Source organism: Prunus mume, linkage group LG4 (assembly GCF_029339155.1).
Source record: "Prunus mume cultivar Tortuosa linkage group LG4, ASM2933915v1, whole genome shotgun sequence".
NCBI classification, from domain to species: Eukaryota; Viridiplantae; Streptophyta; class Magnoliopsida; order Rosales; family Rosaceae; genus Prunus; species Prunus mume.
In genome coordinates, this window is record NC_142701.1 from 12,262,136 (window position 1) to 12,283,801 (window position 21,666).

Consider the following 21,666-nt stretch of genomic DNA (forward strand, 5'->3'; position numbering starts at 1 on the left):
GGGTTGTGGATACTGGAGCTACAGACCACATGAAAAACAATAAAAATTGTCTTTTTAATCTTCAAATTCCAGAAAAAAGTCAATCAGTTTCGGTGGCAAATGGAACTTCTGTACCTGTCCTTGGACATGGGGAAATCAATTTCTTCAACTCATAAGTTAAATCTACTGCTCTCTATGTTCCCTCTTTCCCTGTTCAACTATTATCAGCAGGGAAGTTAACTAATTCCTTAAACTGTGATGCAATTTTCTCTCCTCATTCTGTGATTTTTCAGGACCGAATCACCAAGAAGACGATTGGTGAGGGAGTTTATTCCAATGGCCTATATCTTTTGCATCAACCTCTAGATAATTCAAGAGCTTTTCAAGTCAACTCTCCCCAAAATAGTTTGTTGTGACATCAACGCCTGGGGCATCCTTCTAATCAGGTGTTGTCATGCTTGTTTCCTTCCCTTGTTGTGGACTCTAATGTATGTGAAGTTTGTCAGTTTTCCAAACAAACTCGTAAGCCTTTTGCTTCTTGAGAAAGGTTCTAGTCACAGGGTTCTGGTCACAAGTAGTTCTTACTGCTGCATACTTGATAAATAGACTTCCTAGCCGTATTCTTGGCTCCAAGTCGCCACTTGAAATTCTCAAGAATCGAAAAATTGATCTTTCTCATCTACGAGTGTTTGGGTGCTTATGCTTTGTTCATGTTCAAGCTACTCAACGAGATAAATTTGATCCTCGAGCTACAAGAAGTGTTTTCCTTGGATATTCTTCAACACAAAAAGGGTATAAATGTTATGATCCTAAAGCAAGGAAAATGGTTATTTCTCGTGATTTTCAATTTGTTGAAACAGAAGCTTTCTTTAAGGAGAAATCAAGGGCTGACTCTCAGAGGAGAGTCCATTTGATCAAGTTCCTTTACCAATTGTTGACACAACTGAAGGATGTTATCCATCAAATACGGATGGAGATGGTGTTGATTCGAGAAATTCTCTCTCACATAATTTGACTGGAGACAATGATATTTCACCTCAAAATGAGGAATCTGTTTTTAATGGTGAACATTCTCATGCTATCAATGATTCAATAATTTCTTCCAATGGCACATTACGAAGATCATGCAGAATAAAAAACAAGCCGACCAAGTTTCAAGATTTTGTCACCTATCACACATTGTTGGAATAAAAAAAATTTTAAAAAAAAAATTGAAACGTGGGATTGGACACCCACAATATTGATACCCGTTATTAGCCACATCTAGCAAGCAACAAATTGAGGGTAGAGAGGTGGGGGTCTAAACCAATGAAAACTCTTAAGAGAGGCTAGTGGCTCCTATTTTTGGGGGAGTTGATTTTTCAGTTTCTTTGGCTTATAAAGAGGACAGCAGTAAAGAAAGAAAAAAAAAAAAAAAGAGAAGGAAACAACAGAAGAAGAAAACTGCTACAGGAGAAAAATTACAAGAGCACAGACACAAGAGAATACTTTTCACAGGTATACTGTGTCTTTCAATTAGTTCTTATTGGGTGGCAACCCTCAAATCAAACTCTTGGATGATGAATCCATAATTGGTGGCAACCCTCAAATCATTTTCTTGGATGATGAATCCACATTGGGTGGCAACCCTCAAATCAAACTCTTGGATGATAAATCCATAATGGGTGGCAACCCTTAAATCATACATATGAACGGAAAAGCCATGAGAGGATTCCTGTCCAACAAAGCTTTGCCGAGCAAAAGGAAATCCTCTGAAACAAAAATGGTGTTCTAAGGGTTAATTCCATAATGCACAAAAAAAAAAAAAAAAAAAAAACGTGTGAACTACCTCTTGGACTCTCTGGCCACTCTTCTCCATCTCTGTATGAGAAAGCCTTTACTTTTCTCTGAGTAAACTACATCAAAAAAAAAAAGAAAAATAAGTTAGTCATGAAGAAAAGAACAGAGAGAAAAAAAAAATGGAGATCTGCAAGAAAAGTGGCTATACGCCACTTCGTGTTTCTAAAAAAATAGATGAAGCAACTGCTTTTTTCTATTATCGGAGGAAAGCTTGGTGCAGCAACAGACAAAAAAAAACGAAGATAGCCATCGAAAGGAAAAAGGTTGAAGACAACACTTTTTTTTTTCCCCTTTTGTATGGGCTTGGTAGAGAAGAAGAAAAGTAAAAAAAAAAAAAAAAAAAAGGGAAGAAGGTGGTTGACGCCACTTTGTTGGAGATTGGAAGAAAAGAAAAAAAAAAGACATAAGAAACTTGTTGTTGCAGAGGAAAAAAAGTGGAAAAAGACAAAAAATTTGAAACCTCTTGATATGTTGCGGCAGTTTTTCTTCTGGTTTTCTTTTGTTTGTAAAGACTCTGTACCGATTGTGACTTCGTGTACTCTTTTAAAGACTGAACAGTAACAATGTTTGCTCTTAATTCGGACTAATCACAAGTATTCCAGATAAATATGGGACTACAAGGTCTGATTTTACTTGGAAACAAACTCTGCAAAGAGTTGCATAGCTATCAGGTTATTTCAATCGCTTGCTAGACCAAAGCTCTTCTAGGCTCCTTGTTCGTGGGCTAACTATCAACAAATATCAAAGCCCGAGATCGAAAACTGGGCTGCCAAAAATAATTGCCCATTAACTCTCAAAAGTCCATAGTATTTAATGGGTGATTCAAATAATTACCTCTTAAATTTATATAGGCCCAGATTTCCTATCATATGGTTAATGGATTAATTCAACCATCCTCATAGCCATATTTGGGCCCAAGTCCAAATAATGTTAATTTTAGAAAATTAGTGGGTTAATTAAAATTGCTCATTATTTTTCTTGGGTCATTTACCCATGAAAATTCCAATGAGATTAAATTCAAATATCTCAAACACAAATTCTCAATTAGTGGGTCACACTTACCCATTAATTTCCAATTTTTTCTCATAGGTCATCTACCTATGAAAATCTTCAAATCGTCTTAAAGACACCAACTCTAAATTATTGGGCCACACACCCATTAATTTCTAAATTTATGTCGCGGTTTGATCCTATCAAGGGTACGTAGGCAGTCTAGCATCCCAATAGATGCAACCGCAACCAAATCCCCACAAATTAAATATCTACCTTTACACAAATTATTTCCGAACTACGTTGGTTTGATCCCTTTGAAAGGGTACGTAGGCAATCTAGAGATTCAATCTAGAAGCAACCATCCAAAACACAACTCCATATCGAATCCCTGGCTTAGTCAACTAAATTCACTCAAACACTCCTCAATCAAATTCATTTGAATTCTTCCTTTTGCAATGAGTCATCTATTCATTGCAAATCTTTGAACTACAAGTGGCTTGATTCCCGCAAGGGATACATAGACATCTTGAAGTTGGACTTGGGAGTAGCCGCATAACCAAACACACACGTTATGTTTCTTTATGATGGAATCAAAGGGTTTTCCCTTGTAGCAAGGGATTGTAATTAAGAGACTTGCGTATCTAATGGGTTGAACCTAAAATAATAAAACCCCATTAATTAATTAGTGGTGGTGAAATTATGTTAGGAGGTTCACATTTTCCTTCAACATAATTTTTGGCACGCCCGGTGGGATCCATTTACCTTTTCATCTCCAATCATAAAGTGACTAATGTTTGTTTTATTTATTTGTGTTTGCCACAAGTTAACAAAACCAGATACGATGGCACCACAAGTAACAATTTTCTTCCACAAGATTGAAACTACCAGGAATGCGTGTACCAAACGAGTGGGGTTCAAAAAGACTTCCATTGTTGGTGAGGGCCTCCTCAAGTGCGCTGTTCCAAAGCCCATTCAGAGGGCCAGACCTCAGGTCACTCCTAAGGTCGTCAAGACCCAATTGAAGAAAACACCGTCCAAGAATGCTCTCCGAAATGCAAGAAAGAGGGCCGCACGTGCTTTAAGGAAGAAAGAAGCAAAAAATCAGTCTATTGAGGCAATCTTGTCCGAGCTCTCTGGGACAAGTTCAATGGTGACAGCAAGCGAGAACACTACAAGCACCCTGGCTGTGCGGACTCCGAAGAGGACAAATGCTACCTGATTTGTCCAAATCATGATTGGATCAATTCCGGTCAATTTATATCCTACAGATTCAGCCTTGATGACTTCCATAGATGAAACTAGCGAAGAAAGTCAAAAGGATGACTCTCAAGAAAACATTGAGGTCCAAGGGGCCGAACCTCCGTCAAGCCCTAGAGCCCATGTTGTGGAATCCACATTACAAGAGGTTTACCCATGTTCTCATAAGGGTAAAAGCAAAGCCATCATCATGAAAAAGAAGGTGGTGAACATACCTCATCCACAAAGGAAGAGGGTGAAGACAACCGTTGCTTCAAGAGATCAAATTCTCATACCACAAGGGGCAGTCCCGAAATCTCAAGATCAGTCGAGGCACTATGTGGGTCCATTAACTCGTTCTAAATCTTGAGACATTATGGGGATGATTGTTCCCGAGTCATCCCGTCTAAACTCAGCTCGCTTGGATGATTATTTACAATGGAATCCTCTCTATGATGATCTCGTATCTCAGACTCAAGAGAATGATTGTATAGCATCCCAAGGGGCCAAACTTCATGAGGGAGTGGAAAGCATGCAAGTCATGATGACTGGTACTTCCAATACTGACGACCAGTTACCTTTAATCCAAGAAATGATGCAAGACCTGCGAAGGGAAATGCAGCAGAAGTTGGCAGAAAAAGACACGAAAATAGCATTACTATCCGCTCGGCTGAAAGGAAAAGATGTCATAGATGAGCAAGACAGGTGCAAAATAAATGAATCGGTGACCCCTGAACAACAAACAAAAGAGGAAAAAGCAGAGAGCTCCACGAGCACAATTTCCCCAAATGACATAAAGGCAATCTAGAGATTCAATCTAGATGCAACCATCCCAAACACAACTTCATATTGAATCCCTGGCTTAGTCAGCTAAATTCACTCAAACACTCCTCAATCAAATTCATTCAAATTCTTTCTTTTGCAATGAGTCATCTATTCATTGCAAATCTTTGAACTACGAGTGGCTTGATTCCTGCAAGGGATACGTAGGCATCTTGAGGTTGGACTTGGGAGCAGCCGCAAAACCAAACACACACGTTATGTTTCTTTATGATGGAATCTAAGGGTTTTCCCTTGTAGCAAGTGATTGTAATTAAGAGACTTGTGTCTCGAATGGGTTGAACCCAAAATAATAAAACCTCATTAATTAATTAGTGGTGGTGAAATTATGTTAGGAGGTTCACATTTTCCTTCAACACACATCTAGGTACCCAAATTAGAAGTATATATCTTATGATAAAGTGTCTAGATCACATTCAGCCTTTTTAAGCAAGATCTCAAAGATATCAGAACCTACATGCTTTCAAGAAGTAAAATCTCAATTTGTTTGGAGGAAAGCAATGGAAGAAGAGCTTCAAGCTCTTGCTGAAAACAACACTTGGACTATAGTCAAGCTACCAGAAGGAAAAAAGCCCGTTGGTTGTAAATGGGTTTACAAAATTAAGTTCAAAAGTGGTGGATCAATTGAGAGACATAAGGCGAGGCTAGTTGCTAAAGGATTTACTCAAACTTATGAGGTAGACTACAAAGAGACTTTCGCACCGGTTGCAAAGATGAACACGATAAGAGTTCTTTTGTCTATTGCTGTGAACTATGATTGGCCCCTATATCAAATGGATGTCAAAAATGCTTTTTTGCATGGGGACTTAAAAGAAGAAGTCTACATGAACATTCCTCCAGGACATCCTCAAGAAAATCAAGAAGGATTTGTATGCAAGTTAAATAAAGCTCTCTATGGACTTAAAAAGTCACCAAGAGCTTGGTATTCAAAACTTAGTTCAGTTCTCGAAGCTACTGGTTTTAAGAGGAGCAATGCAGATTCTTCTCTATTTATTAAGGATGGATCCTTTGGAAAGCTTTTTGTCCTAATATATGTTGATGATTTAATAATCACAGGAGCAATAATGCTGAAATCTCTAAACTAAAGTTTTTTCTCTTTAAAAAGTTTGCCATCAAGGACTTAGGAGCATTGAAATACTTCCTTGGAATCGAAATTGGTTCATCAAGAAAGGGTCTGTTTCTTAACCAAAGAAAGTATGTGTTGGATCTTCTTCAAGAAATAGGGATGCTAGGTGCCAAACCTACTGAAAATCCAGTTAACAGCAAGGAGAAACTTAATTTGGATGGGGAATTGTTATCAGATGTTGGACAATATCAACGGCTGGTTGGAAAACTCATTTACCTTACCATCACTCGTCCTGATATAACCTATGTTGTTAGCTTAGTAAGTCAGTTTATGCACGCTCCAAGGACAAGTCATCTCACGGAAGTAAACAGAATTCTAAGGGATTTGAAGAACTGTCCAGGACGTGGTATTTTGATGAAAAAGAATTGACATAGTCAGATTGTTGGCTATAGCAATGCTGATTGGGCAGGATGTCCAATAGATAGAAAATCCACTACTGGGTGTTGTATCTTTGTCGGAGGCAATTTAGTGACTTGGAAGAGTAAAAAACAAAATGTTATTGCTCGATCAAGTGCTGAAGCTGAAAATAGAGCTATGGCATCTACTACCAGTGAGTTAATTTGGCTTCAATCTTTGCTTAAAAACTTTGGGTTTGTTATTTCTCAGCCCATGGAATTATTCTATGATAACCAAGCTGCTATGCATATTGCCTCTAATCCTGTGTTCCATGAAAGGACCAAACATATTGAAGTTGACTGTCACGTTGTTCGTGAAAAGGTTCAATCAAATGTCATTCAAACGGTGTTTGTTAGAAGTAATGAGCAGTTGGCAGACATTTTTACAAAGGCTTGTCCTCATCTCAGTTTCAAGAGTTTCTCTCCAAGCTTGGCTCCATTATCATTTTCGCATCAGCTTGAGGGGGAGTATTGGATTATGTACAAAGTTATTTCCTTCATTTATTATTATGTTGGCTGAGTGGAGTTAATTGTCTTGGGCTCTTCATGAGTGCAGCTTGGTATCTGATGTGTGTATTAATTGTTTTCAGTTGGCTATTATATGAGTGCTCTTTATGTACCAAAGAAGCTAATTCTCTGTTTATGATGAATAAGCGTTTCTTCCTTCTTCTACAGTGGATTGCACAAACTAAGCTGAACCATGTTACACACTGTGTTTCTTTTCCTTTAATTTCTACAGATAGAGTACCCGTTTGTGAAGAGGAGGGCTCCAGTCCATTCCCAGAGGGAGAGGTGAAGTGCCATCGTGGCGGTACTTGGGAGGGCAATGACTGCGTCGGATGCTACTTTATTGCCATAATTGCCCCTGGCATCGTAGCATCGTCGTCATTATGATGAGGGGCAGTTTCGGGCTCATAATATAAAGGAGTACGGCGACGAGAGAAGGAATTGGAAAAGGATCGGAGAAGTCAAGTCGTTGAAGTCCATGAGAGAGAGGTCGTGCGCGTACAGATTCATTTTCGATTCGGTGATTGTGTTTGTGCTTGTATGTTTACTCTGTTTGTTTGTAGATTGTGATTGGGTTTGCTATGGCTGGAGCCATGGCCCTCACAGGCATATCTACTTTGGGTTGGATTTTCCAGGAGCTTGGAGGCACATGTCTTTTGGGATTTAGTGGTGTAGCTGAGAGATTGAAGAAACAATTTTCGATTGGAAATGGTGCGTTCTCTGAGCAAAAGAACATTTGGGAACGGAAGAGTACAGAAGGGAAAGGGGGAAGAAGGGGAAAAAAAATAGTGAAGGTCAATTGTAACACCCCGACTCCAATTATTTCCTATTTTAATTAAATTAAGAGACATTATGAATTTACCCTTGGGTTAAGGGTAATTTTGGTCATTTTCTTATCCGGGAAGATTTTGGGATCACGAGTGGTTTGGTTGCGTAGGTTGTACTGAGACGAAACCGTAGACAGGCGGTAGGCTTGAATCGGAGATTTAATGAAGTTTTGGCGATCAAAATAAGCTCGATGGCAGAACCGTAATTATTTCAAAAAGTTTGGTAAAAATCAGATTTTCAGTTTTTACCTCACTCTCTCTCTCTCTCTCTCTCTCTCTCTCCTCCCGCGCACACAGCTCTTTCTCTCTCTCTTTCCTCCGTTTCTCTCTCCTCGACACCGCTCTCTCTCTCTCGATTCTCTCAACTCCGCCACGGAAAGGGCCTGACTGGTCCCATTAGATTTGTCTCGACGTCGGTCAAGACTCACCAGTTTTCCCGAAAAACCGATTCCAATGACGGTTCGATTGGTTTTTCTCCGGTTTTCACCACGACGGCACAGCGATTCCAGCCGGTTTTTCCGTCGAGTTTGGTATGTTTTCGAACCCTCTCCGTATGCTCTAGCTGTTTTTGGGGTAGGTTTGGATCGATTTTGAGTTTGGAAAACGGATTTGAAACCTAGGTTTTGGCCGAATTTCGGGTGGAAATTTCGGCCACTTGCCGTCCGAATTGGACGTTGCCGTAGTTGAATAAGTTGCTCCTTTCATCGAAAAGAAGCTAGGGTAGGAAGGGTGGCTCGTGATTTGGAGATTTTCCATCGCCGAAAATTTCTCTACACACCCATGCGCTGCCGGCGCGTGTGGCGGCACGTGGGCAAGGTTGGTGAAGTTGCTTTTTATCTTGATGAGATCCTTAGGTTGTCACGAGTGCGTAGGATTTTACGGATCTCAATTTGGATGTCGTTTGACTATCGAACGGATTTCGCATATTGTGCGTTATCCAGGTTCGATAAGTTTTAACCGTCGGATCATTTCCAAACTGAAGTATGTTGATCTAGGTACTCTTAGAAACCTATAGGAATTCGCGGATCGTGAATCGGAGCCCCGGATGTTCCGATTCAATAATTTGAAGTTTGGGGATTAGCGATAACCGTACGATTGGAAGCGATTCCCAAACCTGTAACCGGACCTTAGGATATTCCATTGGACGTACACGCACCGGGAACTTGGGGATTTAAGTATTTCCTTTTGTGAATTTCCGTTTTGAAGTACGCGTTATATTAATCAAGAGTTCGTATCTCGAAATAGGTACTTCGGTCGATCATTCGTAGCAGGCAGGACCCTCTCGGGGCCGGGCAGCTTGGGATTATCTGTGAGTGGACTTTGTTTTAAGCATATGCATGGTTTTATTGATAAAAGATTTGTGCATATATTTTAAATGGTGATTTTGATTTAATAATTATTTGGTTGATGGATTTGAATATTCTTATGCGTATTGGCAATATATTTTGAATATGGATATATTTGAGTATGAGGAATATGTTTATATGAATTTTGGGATGTCTATCTTTATTGCCTATGTATAGAGTATGAGAGGTTGTTGTGGTGAGATTGAGGAAAGATATGAGTTTGAGGGATGGTTGCGAGATGTATGAGTATGTTAGGTGAGTACCATTCCCTAGTTACTAGGCTTTCCACACACGTCGTTGGCAGTGCCGGTGGGGTGGGAAGGCCATGAGATTGTGGGTCTCACACATGTTGTTGGCAGTGCCGGTGTGTGAGACACTTCCCATACGTGTCGTTGGCAGTGCTGGCGTATGGGAAGAGTATGTATATTGCTTAGTATTATCACACACGTCGTTGGTAGTGCCGGTGGGGTGATGATACTGTCTGCGCGCGTAGGACTTGTTATGAGATTTGTGAGCTACACGTGTCGTTGGTAGTGCCGGCTTGTGAGCTATGGAGTTCCGTCCCCCGGTTGGACTACTCATCCCGGACGCGGGTTAGTGCTCGAAATCCTGCGTACCAGCCAAACAATCCCCCGGTTGGATTGTTTCCCCGGTACATTAGTATGGAGAGAAGTATATATTATATTATAGTTATATATATATATGTGTGTGTGTGTGTGTGTTACGGGTTGATGAGAGTTGCATATCTTTGGGAGTAGAGTTGTGGTTTTGAGATTTGGAGATTTATTGGACTTTGGGATGATGTGTTTTGAGTATTTGGTTTATGAATTGTGAAACCGCATGCTAGAGCATTATTTTTACACGGTGGGGTTATTATGTTGTTTTTAAATGCAAACTTTATTTTTGTCCATTCACATATTTCTGTTTTGCGCCCCAGGCAGTAGTTGCTCTTGAAAGCGTTCGAGCAGGTTGCGAGCTCAAAACATTTCATCCGTAGATAGGACTTGTGTAAATTCCTTTTACTCAACTGTTTGTTATAAACAAATTCTGTTAGATGCTCTGTTATCGCCCATGTTAGGTTGTTACTTGAGGCCGGAGGCCACTTTATTTTGGATTGTTGTATGTTGAAAGCATGCTGGCAGTTGGGATTTATATTATGTAAATTATGCAGGTTGAATGTTGTTGGGTTTGAGCATTTTACAGGGGAGACTCTGCCAAAATTTTGGTAGGATGTCTTGGGTTTTTAGTAAGTGGTCCCGGCATCGGTGTGATGTCGGCACTAAGACAGGGTCCGCCCGGTTTGAAATTCAAGGGCGGGTCCTCATCAACAATACGGTCATTTTACTATGCTGCTGAATAGCACAAAAAGAACAAAGAACATACGTAAGGGGCAAAACTGTCACTTCACTATTCCTAAGCTACAGTATAAGAACAGTGAATCAGTGGATTCAGTTTTAGTATATATATAATTTGATCTAATAAAGCACTACTTACCTATAGGATTTAGGGTTTAAGGCTTATAGAAAATGAATACCTAACATACTATGTTTTTGTGTTTAACACAAAAACACACGTACATATATGTATGTACATAGATTAGTCATAACTATTTCATTAATGTTTCCAAGATGAACACAAGAGCAGAATTAAATTTTGAAAACTGGAAGAGAAGAAACTAGATTATACATGTAATTTTTCATTTCATTTTTTATTTTGATTTGGTGCTTACCTCGTGCTGCATCAACTGCAATTTGAAGTCTCTCCTTCCAAGTAAAAACGTGTAAAGTTACATCTGCACTCGAAAGTTTTCAGTGACCATAGAATTCTTTAAATTTTGTTGAAAATGAGCAATAAAGGAGAATTAGGCTTATAGATGGTCAATCCCCATAAAGCGAGTTCATATGAATACGGATGGATTTACCGGCTGATAAAAGCTGTTGCAAATTTCCATTAGCAACGAAATTATAAACAAGTGCCATAGTCTCCCTTCATCACAGTACCCAACCAGAGAAACCAAGTTTCTATGATGAGCTCTCATCAACAGTTTAATCTGCATTTGTTATGGCTATCAATCATTTTTAGCAACAACTAATGTTGATCTTGTTTAGCTCTCTTCGTAATCAATACAAAACAAACATGTAAGTATATGTATCCTTCTTCATATAGCTACCTCATTTTCAAATTCTTTTGAGCCTTGTGTTGACGATGAAATCAGTAACTTGACAGCAACTTGAGTCTGATTTTGCAGAGTGCCAAAGTAGACTTCTCCGAATCCGCCTCTTCCAATTATTGATTTAAAATTACTGGTAATCTTCACAATCTCTGGGTATGTAAAGCGTTGGCCCTCTGACTCCAATAAACTGTTTTGGTTGGAATTCTGCATCACCTATATACCAAAAGGATCATCACAATGGGCATGTTGTTTTTCCCTTTTAAAGCCCACCCATGAAACAGCTGATACAGTTGATAAGAGGATGAAAATTCGAGAGATTGACACTGCCAAGAGAATACTGATACTCTGCTTCTTCTTTTTGCACGAAACTTGTCTGGATAGATTTGGATTTTCACACAAACTGAAAAGAAAATTGTTGATGGCAATCATAGTAAGATATGATTTTGATGGACTTCAAAATAGCACTTCTGCTCTTTATTTTTATTGTTAATTTTCTTCCTCCTTTCTTTTAAAAATAAAAATCGTACCGTAGGGATAGCAAACCAACCTTTCTCTTCTGAATGAGTCCTACGGGACTAAACCTGTGAGTTTGTTTTTCTCCAAGTTTCTGCAAAGCATGCAATAGATCTATTACCATAATTTCTAAGGAGTTGGCTGTTTAGACCCATAAGCAAGTCAATAACTTACAGGACCATTAACTTTCGCAGTTGAGACAAAAAGTCTGGGATTGATCCAGTTAAGTTGTTGTTTGATAAATCTCTGAAATGATAAGCAGCTTTAGGGCCTATTTGGGAGTGCTTTTGGAAGGGCCAAAATCGCTTTCTGATAACTAAAAGTGCTTCTGACAATGTTTGACAGAAAAGTTTAGAAGCGCTTCTGAGTCATAGAAATGCTTCCTGGAAAAGCACCTGCTATGTGCTTATTCAGGAAGCACTTCCAAGTGCTTTTCCATGAAGCACTTTAATTTTTTTATGAAAATTCTAAATTTTTATAATAAAAGCACTTTTGTTAGAAGCGCTTATGAGCAGAAGTACTTCCTAGAGATTGTGACCAATTATGGGCATATTTTACAAATATGTAGTAGTTAAGGCATACTTACAAAATGTGTGTCATGGTGAGATTGGATATATAAGGAGCTATCTCCCCTGTTAATCCGCTGGAGGACAAGTTCCTGCATGATTGCATATATGTTCCGTAATTGAATAATTAAGACATAATTGGGATTAATTAAAAATATTTTGAGTAAGACAGTCATAGTACTTACAAGGATACTATTCTAGTGTGCTCATTGCTACAGTTTATACCTTCCCATGAGTTAACCAGAGGGGAGCATGGATCTCCTTGCCAGTTCTTCTTAATTTTGTAAGTTGACTTGATGCTTGTGATTGCATCAACTAATATTTCCAAAAGCAAACAGAATATATCACTAAATTAACAGTGACAAAATTAGCTTGTGTCACACGTACAAGGAAAAAGTACTTACCATCTGCTTGGTTTGTTCTTGATTCTAAGAATTCTTTTACGGTGTACACCTCGATGGCATTAAGGATTGGTGGAAGGGTAGAGTTCTCAGCCTTAAAGATTGAAATATTATATTTTCCTCCAGTACTCAAAGCTCTAGTGCTGTAAATAGTGGAGGAGTACAAGTAATAAGGAACAACTTTCTCATGAAAGGACTCTCCATTCATAGTAATGTTGAACTGCCTAGACTGGTTGGGTTGGAGCTTTTCAAATTCTGCAGCGTGCATGTAAACAAAATATTCTGCACTGTTATCAAAATCCATCCAGGAAATGTACAAGGCATCAGTTCCATTCTTTGGTGTGGCAGCTGTGCTCATGACAACAGATGGGGGCTGGAAACTATCGTGAACATCAGAGTCGATCGTGGACGAGGTAATTACTCGTTTCCAATTGTCGTCATAGTAGCCATACCAGAAGCGATCATGAACATCATCTGGATACCTAAATAGATATTCAAGGGACCATCAGTATTGATTCTAGCTATTCAACCATGTAAACATCTCCTTGGACATTATGTACTCACCTGTATTCTGTCAAATTAGCTGCTGTTTGACCGGTGTCAAGCCGCCATTGAAGTGCCAACGACCCGGTTTGTGTTTGATAAGATGTATTAGGTAAAGGCCTCAGTTCTAGTGCCGATATAAATGGAATCCCCAAGCCGGTGTTCACTAGACAAACATGTATATAGTCTCTTAGAGGGATATGTATGAGCTCCTTGTTTGTAATGGTTGATGCATCCTTTTTTAAAATTTTGGGAAGCGTTTAACAAGACGATCATTAACTTTAATGCCAGTGGCATATACATTAATATTTGAAGAAGAGCTACTGGGATTTGAAGTACATGTGCTAGTCTTATTGATTACCCATACAAAAAGAATTGATCTGATGGGGGAGAAGCATTTGGTAGAGTTCTGTCTTGATCCACCCCTATGCTCCTGCATCACGATCTAAAAAGAAAAAGGAGGAAACTAACACATCCCAGCTCCCATATTATTTGATCTAGCCAAGTAATATATAGTTTTACTACAACTACCTAACCGAGGGATTTAGTATAGCGATCGAACTATCAGACCTTATCTCAATGGAATTTGTTAACTCAGTTTCTTGGCTCCGCCTTGTTCCAGCAATCTCTGTTGCCAAACTCTCCTTTAGTTCCACCACCACCAGACTCATGGTTGGCCTTTTTATAGCATTTGGAGATACACATGCCATTGCTATCTCCACGGCCTTCCATACAGTGTTCGTGTTGAAGTGTCTCTCCAACCTCGGATCAACGATGCCATAAATGTCTCCTTCTGCAAGCATAGACCTCACCCACCGACTGATGTGAATTCTCTCATGTTCCCTTGATGAGTAAACAGGTTGACAGGAGATAATCTCCAACGGCACAACCCCGAAGCTATAAACATCACTTTTCTCGTTCAACCTGTTTGATAGGTTGTACCTTCCAGTACAAGTTACAACCATTTGCAAATCAAACAACACATTTTTTAGTTTCTAATATTTGATTTGAATGCTCCAATTACGGGATGGATAAACTTTTAAAAAAAAAAAAAAAATTACTTACTCAGGGTCGAGGTAGCCGGGAGTGCCAGCAACGACGGTCGATATATGAGTGTCATCATTAGAGGGGAAAGTTCTGGATAGTCCAAAATCAGATAGCTTGGCTTGGAAATTTTCATTCAGCAAAATGTTTGTTAATTTTACATCCCTATGGATTATTGGTGGCTTACAGCCATAGTGCAGATACTCCAATCCTGCATTTCAAGTTGAGACAACACATCCCAAAAATTGAATTAAAAGAAAACGAAAGAAAAGAAATTAAGGAGATTGTAGCTAACAAAAATATTGTTACAAATCTTTTAGTGACCTTGTGCAGCGTCTATTGCTATCTGAAGTCTGTCTTTCCAAGTCAAGATATTTGAGCTGCTACCTGCATCCATAACAAATAAAGAACCTAAAGTTTAGAAGTACTATGAGAAATAATGAAATTTGGCTACCGAACATGTAATTCAAGTGCAGGCAAACCTGAAAAAAGATGTGCATGCAAGTTTCCACTAGACATGTACTCGTAGACAAGCCCTACCCCAGTCTTATCATTGCAATATCCAAGCAGGCTTGTCAAATTTTTGTGATGAACTCTCACAAGAAGATCAACCTGTAATCGAACAGACAAGAATATCTTAGTTTCTGACAAATGATTTGAGCTCAAACCCAATAATATTGTATTAGTTTATTTAGACAAACATGCGTCCGCAAGAAATTGTTGAAATCCTTGAACTGAGAATGGCGAAAGCATCTTGATAGCTAGTTGAGTATCGTTGATGTAGCCATGGTAAACATTTCCAAATCCACCTTTTCCAAGAATCCGCTTGAAGTTGTTGGTGATCTTAATGATCTTAGAGTATGTAAACTGTCGTTTTGTTGACTCCACTGATGTCCCAATGGTGTCTTTTGCTTCTGCAACAACTCCTAATACCATATATAGCCATAATGAAGAAGGTTATACATTAGCATTTTAGGATATACACTTTCAACCTATGTATAAAACTATATAGCCATAAATTTTTGGAAGTCTTACCCCCACCAAGCAGCTGCTACACATAATAAGAGGACTGAAATTCCAACGATTGACCCTACTAATGGAATAACAAAATTGTTCTTCTTCCTTTTGCAAGAAACAGCTCCAGATAGATTTGGATTTTCGCATAAACTGACATAAAGATGGTTGATAGCAAGAGTAGTTAAATTTTGATCAATATAATAGGTACCAATAATATAAGCTCCTCTGTAATATTAGAAGCTAATGTTATAATTCTCATGAAAACAGAATTTGGTTACAAAACTGGTGAAAATTTGAAGTAGGCCAAACAAACAAAAACAAAACACACAGACACATATTACAGCCATGGTTTTCTACAACACAAACCTTAAAGATAGCAAACCACTCTTGTTTCTGTCAATTAGTCTAATTGGAACTGAGCCTGTGAGCTTGTTTTTCTCCAGGTTTCTGCAAATGTGAATTAAACACTATATCCATCACCCTGCTTTAGTTTGTAACCAAGGATTTGCAGTTTTGCCCCATATAAAAGTAACAAAAAACTTACAGCACATTTAAGTTTGGCAATTGAGACACAAAGTCCGGAATTGGTCCTATCAAGTTGTTGTTTGATAAATCCCTGAAATCAGCTCAACTCAGTTAAAATAAACTGATTGTGCCACATAAAATTCTGATCATATTCTGTGTACCTTCCCATTAATTTGTAAACTTATGTAACAAGTACAGAGGAAGACATATATTTGCACTTACAATGTATGTATCATTTCGAGATTGGATATAGAAGTGGCTATCTCCCCTGTCAGTCCGCTTGAGGACAAGTCCCTGCAGATTGCACATCCTGTAACTTAATTCATCGAAACATGAAATTTAAATGAAAAATATAAACTGAAGATATACATACAAGAATATGATGGACTCATTTTCACGATAGCTACAGTTTAGACCTTCCCACAAGTAAGCATGCGGGACACATGGATCTCCTTGCCAGTTCTTTTTAATCTTGTAAGTTGACTTGATGTCTTTGATTGCGTCAACTAATTTAAATATTTTCGGAATCAAACAGAAAATCCTCATCAAAATCAATCATACACATGTGCACTAAATTGATAGCAAAAAAATTCGCTTGTGTAGGGAAGAATTACTTACCATCTGCTTGGTTTGTTTCTGATTCTAAGAATTCTTTTACCATGTAAAACTCGATAGCATTGAGGATTGGTGGAAGGGTAGAGTTCTCAAACTTAAAGATTGAGAAATTATATTGTCCTCCACTACTTTGAGCTTTAGTGCTGTAAATAGTCCCGGTGGACAAGTACTTAAGAACAAGACTTTTGATAAAGAGTTCTCCATCCCTATTGATGTACATCTGTCTAGACTGGTTGCCTGGGAGTTTCTCAACTTCTGAAAAGTGCATGTAAACATAATATTCCGTAACATTATCAGAAGGCAGCCACAGTATTTCCAAGGAACCGTTTTTATTTTTCGGTGTAGCAGCTGTGCTCAGGACAATTTCTGGTGGTCGGAAATTATTGCTATTGTCTATGGTGGATGTGGTAATTAATTGTGTCCAATCATTGTCATAGTAGCCATTCCAGATGCGATCAAAAGCATCATATGGAAACCTGCATAGAGAATAAGATACATTGAGTTCATTAGTATTGTTGGCAGGGGATTTGAAATTAGGACGTCTTCTGACATTGGGAAGAGAAATACTCTCGAGCCCCTGTACTATGTACTCACCTAAATGAAGTTAAATTAGCGTTTTGACCCGTGTCAAATCGCATGTCAAGTGCCAAGGACTCCCCTTCAGTTACATAAGATCCATTCAATAAAGGCCTTATTTCTAGAGCTGATATAAATGGGACCCCGGAGCCTGTGTTTACCAGACAAACATGTATGTAGTTTCGGCGAGGCACATGTATGAGCTCCTTGTGTGTGATAGTAGATGCACTCTCCAACTTCACCATGCTCCATAAGTTAGCTCCCATATGCAGATTGAATTCGGGAACTTTATTTTGGCCATCATAATTCCCATATACAAAACTTGATCTGATTAAATACTTGTAGCCATCAGTAACATTGATCTCGTAGCAGTTTCTTTTTCCTTCAGGGAAGCTCCTAAGAGACGTGTAGGGCTGTTGATACCTATTGCTGTATTCCAGCAAAATGGATTTTCTTTCCCCGGTGTCTATGAAGGTTTCGTCTGAAATGTAGTTAATGCCGGTTGTCTTCTCAGCATAGCTGGAATTTCCAGCAAGGCCGCAGTCTATGCTAATGAATCCTGAGACAGAAGACATGGGTTTTATATAAGATGATGCTATATACATATGTTACAAAAAATGTGTTTTGAACATACCCGATTGATCATCCCGGGCATGAACTAGGAGAAACATAAGAGCAAAGCCACCAAGCAATGGAAGGAGGAATGGCTTGAATGTTTGCGACATCCTTCAACTTTGGGAAACCAGATTAATGTTTGTTATCATTTTATACAATCAGAAATGCTATTCAGATACATTTTCTTGACCAAGCAATATGTTAGAAAGTGAAGTATCACATATTTTAATCCCAATAGAGCTAATTAATTAAACATATTGTGGCAGGGATGAAGAGTCAAATTAACAAATAGTCATTATAATTTTGTCCTATTTGGATGACATTTATAAGGTTATAAATGTTTGTTAGTCACTGGTAAACTTCTAAAACGTCATATGCGCAATATTTTCCACAACATTAAGAATGGTGAAACATTCAAAATACCAGAAAATACCCTTGGTTAATACAAACATTAAGAATTGAAATTATTAATTAAATGAGGATAATATGGTAAATTTACATTTTTTCATATTAAAAAAAATAAAAATAAAAATAAAAAAAGATAATAGGTCCTACTTTTATGGAACATAACTACCCATGTTATCTTTTCTTAATTCTAAAAATAAAATAAAAAATAAAAAATAAAACCAATTGTGCCAAGGGGCTAGTAAGTAACAATCCATAATTATTAGGGAAATTTGATACCACCTAAACTTATAGGCATGTGTGTCATTACCACCTGAACTTTTAATTTTAATTTTTAACCACCTAACACTACTACATTTTAGTCTTTGCGCGACGAAACTGTTTTCGCGCGCAAAAACGATTTTAGTCGCACATCATTATGCGCGACAGAATATTCGTCGCGCTCAATCCGTCGCGCAAAGGTCGTGAAGAAAGCATTTGCGCGACGAACAAATGTCATTCGTCGCGCAGTTTGCGCAACGATAACATCTTCGCTTCAAAAACATATCGGGACGACCTCATTGTCCGTCGCACAAATATTTGCGCGACGAAACAAGTCGTCGCAAAAAAACGCGACGTAATGGTCCGTCGCGCGAAGTACATGAACCTTGCGCGACGACATCATATTCGTCGCGCATACACATCTTGCGCAACGAAATTACTCGTCGCGCAAGATTAAGATATATTTAAATGTTTTTGCGCGACGATTTATGTTTCGTCGCGCAAAAGCAATATATATTATTAAAAAAAATTATTATTATTTGATTTTTAATTTTGTAAAAAAATAAATTTTGTTTTTTTTTAATTAAAATGAAATTACTATAAAAAAAATTAATCGTAAAGAAAACATCTATTATATAAAATAAAATAAATGTATACAAATTGTAAAAATAATTATAAAAATAAAAAACTAATCAAATAATGTTCCGAAATCTAATTGGTCATCTGCCACATGCGGCTCGGAGGTAGGCGGCTCGGAGGTATGGGTGTCTGCAGGGGCCGTGGTGTGCTGGGGATGCTCGGGCTGGACGGGCTCGGAGGTCGACGCACAAAATTCGGGATTGGAATCCGGACCGCGCGAGCGATCGCAGAATCACCGACATCCGACCCTCAAGCTCGGCAACCCGCGATGTCAAAACAGTCACCGACCGCTTGCTCGCGACGATGACCGCGGTCGAGGTTCCCTCGTCGGGCATTCCCATCCCCTACAATACGTTCCCGCCTCCTCCCGAGAGTCTGATCCAACGTCTGCGTCAAAATCTGAAATCCAGCATCATGCGGAGGATCCACAGACTGATCGGAGTCTCGGGAGGAAGTTGGGAGGCGGACTCTTGAAGAACCAACTGGCTCCTCTCCACCATCGTCGTCTGTTTAACATTACATAAAATATAAATTCAAAAATGCATATAAATTGAAAGTGTAACATAAGAATTAAAAATACATAATACTTACATGAAGGGACTCGGCCAACTCATTCCCAGGTCGAACATAAACGTCACCAAAGACGTCGATCTCTGGGAATTTCGACCCCCCCTTAATTGAACAAGAGAAGAAAAATATTAGTATGAACAAAAGAAATTAATAATAATGACGTATTAAAAATTAAATATAAATTATATTATTCTTACCCGACGCCGTGCATCCATCCTATATGAGAAGGGCCTGGAGCCGGAATGGTGAAGAAGAGTCTTCTTCTTCCTATTGCCCTTATTCACTTGGGCTTTATTCTGTTATACAAAAAATAAAACGTAAGAATTGAACTATAAATAAATTAAATAATAATGAGATATAAAAAATAAAATAAACATTAAACAAATATTATTAAAAAAATACCACATAATCGGGCGCCTGAAAATGAGCGCAGAGCCACGCCCAACTATCCTCCCGCCCCTCAAGCTCCTTCGGGCAACCCTCCCAAGAGCGACTTCCGAATCATCAAACGCTGGAAATGGTGGTGCAAGTCGCTCTTCCACGCTTGTACCTCTCACCGAAGAGTGCATTGACGTACGCCAAAGTCTCCTCGTTGAGGTCCTCTAAGTCGTAGTTCGTCTGCAATAAATTGATTACATACATTAAGTAATAGAAATATATAAAGTTTGAAAGAAAAATAATTAAAAGATAGGAAAAATACCGACAACTGGCCGCGAACTTGCATCTTGATCTCGTCAGGTATGACCTTCCAAGACTTCCATTGCATCGGGCAATGGGTCCGAACGACGTGGCCAATGTCGTGGGCCAAGGAGCTATGCAGTCCGCCGTCGGTGCAGCCCGATGGCGCTCGTCATATCCGATCCGACACGATCGCTGGTCACCCGGGTGACCTTCGCCGTCTTCAGCTGCCGACACGGCCCTCGGGTGTTCCTCTTGGCTGCAAAGGGATAGGACAATATTGTTACATATACAATCAAATTGAACCATCAAATTCCCAATTAAAAAAATGTTAAACAAAAAATGAAAGGGGAAGGGTATTACCTGTAGGTGCCCCGAGGCACCGATCGATCGATGGATGTGGTGTCGGTGGTGGTAGCGGGCGGTGTCGCCGCCTAGCGCTAAGAGGCTGCACCACCGAAGAAGATGATGATGCAGCCGCCTGGGATCCCCAAGGACCAGCTAGCACGTGGTCGTGCTCCATCGATCTGGAAGCGGTGGCGGTGATACCGGTGGCCGAGCCGGCCTCCGAACTCGGTGTAGCCGTCACCGCCCTACGACGTCTAATCAAGTCGACATCTGCACAATTTCATTAATCCAATGTAGCACATACAATGTCAGTAAAAATTGAACTAACTAATTAAAATCATAGTTTGACCTAGGGTTTGCGATTTCGGAGTATTCGGGACTCCGATCCACAATCCGTCGATTCCTAAACGATCCTATAAATACATGGTACCACATACGTGAGTTTCAGCTCGATCCAACGGTCCGAACATATCAAACCCTAAAATCGCACAATAGGTTAGAACCGTTCGAGACTCAAACGATAACCAAATTCCAATCCGAGCACACCTACGCGCTCGTGACAACGAAATGTTTGCACTGGGACAAAATGCCCTATGCCACAGTACCCCACGCGCCACCACACGCGGCAGCGCGTGGGTGCCCTAAGAGATAACGATCCCCGGGAAATCCTACAAATTAAGGGGCAAGGTTCCTACCCTAGGTTTAAAACATCAATTGGAGCCACTTTTGTTCTCGGACCTACCCCGAAAAACGGACGGAAGTGGCCGGAATTTGAATTTCAAAACCGGCCGAAACCTAGGGTTTCAAATTGACTACCCTATGCACACAATCAATCAAATCCTACACAACCATCAGCTAGAGCATGAAAAATAGCCCAAAAAGCATACCTCAATTGCCGGATTTGGTGCCCGGAGGAGAGAGAACAACGGCGGCGGAGATTCGGGCTAAACCGAGCAATTCACGGCGGCAGGATGGACAGCCACGGCGGAGAAGCTCCTGGGATCGACGGTGGCGGCGGCAGGATCTGATTTGGGGCGGATTAGGGGCTGAGGTCACGGCGGAGAGATTTGGGAGGTTTTAGGGTTAGGT

General features: G+C 39.5%; 1 protein-coding gene and 1 pseudogene across 1 annotated transcript; both read right to left on the reverse strand.

Annotated features, from left to right (window-relative positions):
- Positions 1 to 10,501: 10,501 nt before the first annotated feature.
- LOC103329084 (putative leucine-rich repeat receptor-like protein kinase At2g19210) lies at positions 10,502 to 13,723 on the reverse strand (annotated as a pseudogene).
- An 88-nt stretch (positions 13,724 to 13,811) lies between these two features.
- LOC103329085 (putative leucine-rich repeat receptor-like protein kinase At2g19210) lies at positions 13,812 to 17,786 on the reverse strand. Its single transcript, XM_089050618.1, is given in 14 exon segments — positions 13,812 to 14,226; positions 14,350 to 14,539; positions 14,653 to 14,715; positions 14,811 to 14,940; positions 15,034 to 15,226; positions 15,228 to 15,251; positions 15,364 to 15,495; positions 15,712 to 15,792; positions 15,890 to 15,961; positions 16,093 to 16,164; positions 16,244 to 16,376; positions 16,489 to 16,961; positions 17,080 to 17,620; positions 17,696 to 17,786. Coding segments are annotated over 14 exon segments (2,610 nt in total).
- Positions 17,787 to 21,666: the final 3,880 nt, after the last annotated feature.